The sequence below is a fragment of the Rattus norvegicus genome, chromosome 7 (genome assembly GCF_021556685.1).
Source record: "Rattus norvegicus strain SHRSP/BbbUtx chromosome 7, alternate assembly SHRSP_T2T, whole genome shotgun sequence".
NCBI classification, from domain to species: domain Eukaryota; kingdom Metazoa; phylum Chordata; class Mammalia; order Rodentia; family Muridae; genus Rattus; species Rattus norvegicus.
In genome coordinates, this window is record NC_141540.1 from 5,546,208 (window position 1) to 5,553,200 (window position 6,993).

Below are 6,993 nucleotides of genomic sequence, written 5' to 3' on the forward strand. Positions count from 1 at the left end.
TGAATTTGCATCTCAGTACTGACACTGAATGGCTCAGCAGGTTTCAGGGTGGAACTGGATATGTGACCCTGTGCTAACTGCATTGTCCAGAGTGGGGAATGCAGCTTCTGAAGGGGAATGCAGGCCAGCCTCTATGCCTCCGTCTTCAAGGCCTATCTTGAGAGCCTGATACTATGGCAAAAGAGACTTCATCTCTCCAGAGGACACCTCAGTGATGAAAACGATCAGTCCCCAAAGGCTTGCCACTGAACAGAGATAGCCTCAGACGCACACCTCTGCCCTCCCCAGTACCACCCACTCTCCCCCCCCATCAATAAATTGCTCAACCCTTTCATGAACTAGATGGCAATACTTTGAGGCAGGAGGATCAGAAGTTTACTGGCCTATCTGGGCTCATATGAGACACTCTCCCCGAAATCAGAGCCGTAAGAAATTCAGCATGAAAGCTCATGTAAGAAATTCAGTAGCCAAGCTCAATGACCCAGTTCAGAGCCTGGGATCCCGCATGGTAGGATAAAGTGACTCCCATGATTTTGCCTCTGAAAGACCCCCGGAGAGGACCTTTCCCTCAGGAGGAGTCCCAAGCGCCCAATGACCGAGCCGAGTCCACTCGGATGCAATCAGCAAGAGGGTTTATTGGAAAACACAGGTACCTGCGGGCACACAGTCTCTTCGGAGGACTTGCGTGCCCAGCAGCTTCAGCATGGGGCTTTTATAGGGATTGGGGAAGCAGAAGCCGGCGTACAGAAGCAGATGCATAGTTACGGGGATTGGTGGATTCAAACGAGGCACATAGACATGTTCACATATGATTGGCTATTTTACATGATGAGGTAATAAGGTATAGCTACACACATTGGCAGGTTTGGGGCTTCCTGGATGTCGGGGGCTGGGAGCTTATCTCTTCCTGCCAGGTGGCCTGTGAGTCAGATCCGGTACTCCTGGTCTGTTCTGCATTCCTTTCCTTTTATGGTCTGTTAGTTCTAGCGGCAGGGCGGGGCTGCCTGGACTTGCTTTTCACAGTGTTTAGTCCTGAGTTGAAACATACTCTTTTAACTTCATATTTTTAAACCTTAAATCTGTATAATTTTCCTTTCATTCCCCTCTTCTTCTACTAAGTAATTCTAATCTTAGAATTTTGATATCAAGTCTTGTATTTGGTCTCACCAGTTGTCCTAACTGACTGGTACTGTTGTCTCAGAACCATCAACCGCACAGCACTCACTCGATTTGTAACAAAAGCAATTAACCTGTTTGTCACGCAGGGTCCAAAAACTAAAACCAAGAAAATTATTAGTAATGGCCCAGCCATATAGCAGAGAGTAGGGTAGTCATCCAGGGAGACCGAGTGAACCAAGACTCAAACCAACCTTGTTGAGCGTCTCTATCTTTTTGTAGGAGTCAAACCTATTAACTAGTTTCTCTAACACACATGGACCTATAATCAGAAGCAGAAGCAAAACTAAGAAGGGTCCCATAAGGGAAAATACCAGAGTAGTCATCCAAGGAGATCTACTAAACCAGCTCTTGAACCATCCCTGATGCACTTCTCTGTCTGCCTTTTGTCTAACCTTTCTCTAAGTTTATTCATGGAGTCTTTAATTACTCCTGAATGGCAGTTCTGAATTCTCTATAAGCCTTGCATTGCAACAGCAGATGTCCTTGTGCTGCCCTTGCAGCACCTAGATAGCCTTAGCCCTCAGTAATTCTCAACTCCTTTTTTGTGTCTTACTAAGTCTTTAGCATCAGGATTCCAATCTGGACACTATCTAAACCTACACACCAAGGTCATGACTAGCTTTTAGAACTTCTAAACTTATACAGATTGTGATCCCTGAGGCACAGTCCCAAGAAGTGTTAGGAGTACTAACATATGCAATGTTATATCATTTGTAATGGGAATCAAGCCTATCCCACACCTATCTTGATAGAACCCAGGACAAACATGACTGAATTTCCCTCTAGGTCCCAGCTCTCAGCCCCAACAGCTAGTACACGGCTGGTGAGGGCTGAGAATTGACAGCTGTCAGGGTGGTCAGCAGCACCAGGTACAGTCCTTTCCAGTGAGGCTCGAATGTCTGGGCTCAGTGTAGCTGCAGTCTCCGACCTGGAACTCAGGGGTCTCCGGGGCATAGCCTGCTGTCAGCTGTGAGCAGATTTCTTTCTGTATCACCTGTAGGTCTTTTAGCCTAGCACACAAATCATTATTACTATGGCACTATGACATGTTGGTTCAGTAACATCATCTAATACAGTCAGGGGGGCTGAGGCCCCATTTAAGATCTCAAAGGGGTAAGGCTGAATCTGGAAGGGGTATTTCTTGCTCTGAAGAGAGCAAGAAGGAAGGAGTATCACCCAGTCTGTGCCAGTCTCCATGGTCAATTTGGTCAGGGTCTCTTTTAGAGTTCTATTTATTTACTCTACCTGTCCTGAACTTTGAGGTCTGTAAATACAATGTAATTTCCAATCGACCTCTAAATACTTGGCCACACCCTGGCTTACCTTGGCAATGAAAGTAGGGCCGTTGTCTGACCAGATTACCTTGGGCATTCCAAATCGGGGGGAAGATTTCTTCCAGTATCTTCTTGATGATTGCAGAGGCCGTCTCTCGTTTGGTGAGGAAAGCTTCTATCTATTCCTGAAAAAGTATCTACAAGCACTAGGAGATACTTGTGATTATATTTTTCTGGTTTTATCTCAGTGAAGTTCACTTTGACTTTTCACCAAACTCTCTAGGTCTCTTTGCCCTGTTTGCTTGCTAAGCATTCACTTATTGACATACCTTATACTTTCTACTGCCTCTCTGGCTAAAATCTTAAAGTCTATTACATACACTTAACTACTTGGACAAACTTTTTATCTCCTAAATGAGTCCATTTCTGTATTTGGCAAAGTGAGTCTTTTCTTTGTTCTCTGGGGAGTATAGCTTTCCCCTCAAGTTTGTCATTGTCTTTTTTTTTTTTTTCGTTTAAGCAATTTGGGGCTTTTCTTCTGTTTTACATTCTAAGTGAGGCCATCCCTTAGTCCAATCCCAGTTCCCAGTGGCTGTCTCTTGCAGGCCTGTAACCAGGATAGGCTCCTGCATAGCCATTTCCCGAGCCACTTTATCTGCTTTGTTACTGCCCCATGTCACTGAATCTCTTCCCTCCTGTTTTCCTGGGCAATGAATAGTACTCACAGTTGTTGGCTTCACCAGGGCATCCAAGAGATGGCGAAGGCATCTGCAGTGCTGATGTGCTGGTGGCGTAGAAGTTCAGCCATCCCAGATGACATCGTTTTGTCCACCATGGCAGCACCCACTTATCTCTGACCTTCATTCATGAAGAGAACTGTTCCCGTCTGTGACAAGGTCCTCGGCTTTCAGCAGCAGTCAATCAGCCAGTGGCAGAGGTCTTTCCTCCACCCATGGGCTTCTGCCAGTACTTGACACTCGTGCTGTGGTGGCTCCAGGTCCAGAGTGGGCAGCAAGGTGACCAGATTGTCCCCACCCAGTGGAGAATCTAGTCCATGGCAGCTGACCAGTGGTCCCATCTTTTGGGACACTCTATTCAAAGGCAAACATCAGCCACTCTATCACAGTTTAAGTCCTGGATTGGGTGATAATTGTTATTGCCCGGCTGGCAGGAGTGATATGTTCCAAGCAGAACAGCTCTAAGCCATTCATCTCCCAGCATCAGGGACTGGTGCACTGAGACAGGTCTTAAGCTCCGCATACACAGTCTGTAGATATGCATACACATGGCCTCACCCAGCCATTTCAGCACACGCAAGCCATTTTGGGGAGCAATTTTCTCATGAGCAAGGGATGGGGGCAGTCAGGGATGACTATGAACTAGTGGGTTACCCAGCCCACGCCAAGGTCCACTGTTCTTCGGGCAGTCCATAAGTATTGTTCGTTGCCAGTAGCCCCTTGCACTCAAGGTCTTTGGATATTGGCCCACTGGGGGGCATAGGAGCACAGAGCATTGGGTCCCTGTATCCACACTTCCCTTCTATCTCTGTACATAGCCAGCACTCTAGGACCAAGAAGCTCTCCAGTGGCCCTTCTTGTTCTTTCTTGGGCAGTCCCTGACCCAGTGTCCTTTTTCTTTGCATTAGGCACACTGATCTTTAGCCAGGAATTCTCTTCTGTTGCCAGGTACTGTCTTCCTAGGTTCCCTAACTACTGTGGCCAGTATATGTTCCTCTCTTGTCTTTTATCTCTCTTTAGCTCTCTAGCTTCCTCTTCTTTTTGTCTCTTTTCTTCCCTAGCTTTCTGCTCTTTTTACCTTCTTTTCTCTTTCTCTTTGTTTAACCTTACTTTCTCTGTAACTTATACTAACTCTCAGCAACTTAACTTAACCCTTCAAATTTCTGTAACTTTCTCTTCATACCCTTTCCTTATCTTAGCCAGATTGGTGGGGCATTTTCCAGCCCCTAGGAGACCCACCCTTGGAGCCTGGGGGCAGACCTGGAGCACTCCCTACCTTTAGGCGTATTGAAGTTAACAGGCAGAAGTGAGGGCCTTCCATCCATGTCTGGAACATTCTTTCTGGCCTCCAGTAGGATTCCGTCTTTCCTCAGTGGTAAAGAAGACCTGTAACAGTTACTAACAAGGATCTCAAATGGGATGGTGAGAAAACAAGAGAATCTTGAGAATAGAGGTCCACTGAAGAGGGCAAATAGCATTTAGTCACACAGCTAAGCCAGGAGGCTTTCTTGGACAAAAGGCCATTGTACAAATAAGCACAAGCTTTGTCTATGAAACAGAAAGGCGAGCAGAGAGGCAGCCTATCTGTTACCGGCTGTCTCTCTGGACTTAGATTTTCCCTTAAGGAGTACCTCCCTTCAGTGTCAGCTTGGTGGCTTTGCCTCTCAAGAGAACCAGCCTCCAAATGACACTAGGCTTCCAGTAAGAACTAATAACAAAAGGATGGAGAGATGGTTAGAACCTGGGTGCTAGATACTAAGCAGCTGACAAAAGAATTGTAACCAGTTCACCTGGGGCTTTCAGGACTTTAGTAGCAGCCCTTTACCAAACTGTCTCAGTAGGCTATAGGCCCATGGAAAAGAAAACATTAATCCTGACTGGCAAAACAAAGTTCTTCACAGTTGTAGATTCTTTGAAACTATTTTAGGGGCTCTTTTTGTCCCCCAACCTGGGGCATTTTAACCATAGGGGCAGGAACTGGCTGCTGTGGGGATAGGACCAAAGGCACTCTCCATGTTAATGATGACCAATGAGAAAAGTAATTTAATGCTGGAGACTGACTCCTCCCTTGGAATAAGGACAGCAGATAAGGCAGGCTTCCTTAAAGAACTTCTCTTAATGACCGCTCTCCTTCTGTGAGCAAATGTCAGAAATTCCTTTCTTGTTTTCCTTATAGTCCTCTCCCACCTCGCTCTCAGCCTTTTTAGATAGTTCTTCCCGTAGCATTTCTAACACCGCCTGTCCCTTTTTTTATAGCCTGTTGACAGCATTTCTGATCTTTTAGGCAGGGCCTAAAACCCAGGGCCTTGCGCTTGCTAGGCAAGAGCTCTACCACTGAGCTAAATCCCCAACCCCCAAAACACTATGTTTTAAAAATTAACTTTGGCTATCAACCAACACACCGCCACTAGAGCGGGGTCCACAAAATTAAGTTTCTTACTCACTAAGCGTTAAGGGGACCAAGTAAAACTCTTCGACGAACAAAGCAAACAGTTTCATGATTTCAAACACAGTCGTCGGTCCAAGATTTTAAACACAGTCGTCAGTCAAAATTCAAACACGAAACAAAAGTCAAAAAGACACTAACAGACACCAACACGTCCAGAAAACCACAGTCAGGTCACAAAGAAGACAAACAATTCCAACAGTCAAACAAGTAACAAACAGACGCGCCACGCGGCTTCGGTACCAAACTGAAACCAAAAATTCAGACAGAGTCAGCGAGGGTCTTGGATCCTCTACTCCAATAAAATTCAGATGGAGTCATCAAGGGTGCAGATCCCTCCGAAAACGGACGGAGGTGCCACGGATCCGGATCTCCCTCTCCTCCAACCACCCTTGGAACGTCTTCCAGGGCTGCGGGGGAGAAGTCCGAGCTCGTCAGCTCCTTCTCTGGCCCGCCCAGATAGTCCCCAGATCTGAGCCTATTGATCGATCGTTCACAGGACAAGACACAACAGACAAGACAAACGCCGGCTGGCTTACCTCCCGGTGGGTGATCGGTGATCTCTGGGCGGAGGGTCTCCAAATCCCAGACGAGCCCCCATAATGAAAGACCCCCGGAGAGGACCTTTCCCTCAGGAGGAGTCCCAAGCGCCCAATGACCGAGCCGAGTCCACTCGGATGCAATCAGCAAGAGGGTTTATTGGAAAACACAGGTACCTGCGGGCACACAGTCTCTTCAGAGGACTTGCGTGCCCAGCAGCTCCAGCATGGGGCTTTTATAGGGATTGGGGAAGCAGAAGCGGGCGTACAGAAGCAGATGCATAGTTACGGGGATTGGTGGATTCAAATGAGGCACATAGACATGTTCACATATGATTGGCTATTTTACATGATGAGGTAATAAGGTATAGCTACACACATTGGCAGGTTTGGGGCTTCCTGGATGTCGGGGGCTGGGAGCTTATCTCTTCCTGCCAGGTGGCCTGTGAGTCAGATCCGGTACTCCTGGTCTGTTCTGCATTCCTTTCCTTTTATGGTCTGTTAGTTCTAGCGGCAGGGCGGGGCTGCCTGGACTTGCTTTTCACAGTGTTTAGTCCTGAGTTGAAACATACTCTTTTAACTTCATATTTTTAAACCTTAAATCTGTATAATTTTCCTTTCATCCTCCACCTTCAACACTCATGCTTTGGCATGAACATCCCTACAATGAGATCAATACACATGGAATAAAAACTTAAACAGAAATACTAATGAAGACAATGCAGACAGACGCTTTTTTAAAGGGTCCTAGGAGCCCTCACCTTGTACTTTCCTTCCCTTTGTCTTGGGAATAGTACCTGCACCAGAGGCTGCAGGCT

At 46.7% G+C, this 6,993-nt stretch overlaps 1 protein-coding gene across 12 annotated transcripts; it reads right to left on the bottom strand.

The window, feature by feature from the left end:
- Positions 1 to 615: 615 nt before the first annotated feature.
- Positions 616 to 6,386, bottom strand: LOC148004414 (uncharacterized). Of its 12 annotated transcripts, none has more exons than XR_015625010.1 (4): positions 6,176 to 6,386; positions 4,467 to 4,576; positions 2,503 to 2,638; positions 616 to 2,189 (listed from the first exon to the last, which is right to left on the bottom strand). XR_015625010.1 is itself a non-coding variant. In XM_087559568.1 (4 exons), exons 1-4 carry the CDS (start codon positions 6,235 to 6,237, stop codon positions 2,036 to 2,038), a joined length of 423 nt encoding a protein of 140 aa, XP_087415694.1. In that variant the 5' UTR covers positions 6,238 to 6,386; the 3' UTR covers positions 616 to 2,035. The 12 variants fall into 12 exon arrangements, 2 of the variants coding, with proteins under 2 accessions (XP_087415694.1, XP_087415693.1); XR_015625009.1 differs by having other exon boundaries at positions 2,503 to 2,650; XR_015625004.1 differs by having other exon boundaries at positions 4,467 to 4,588.
- Between the last annotated feature and the right edge of the window lie 607 nt (positions 6,387 to 6,993).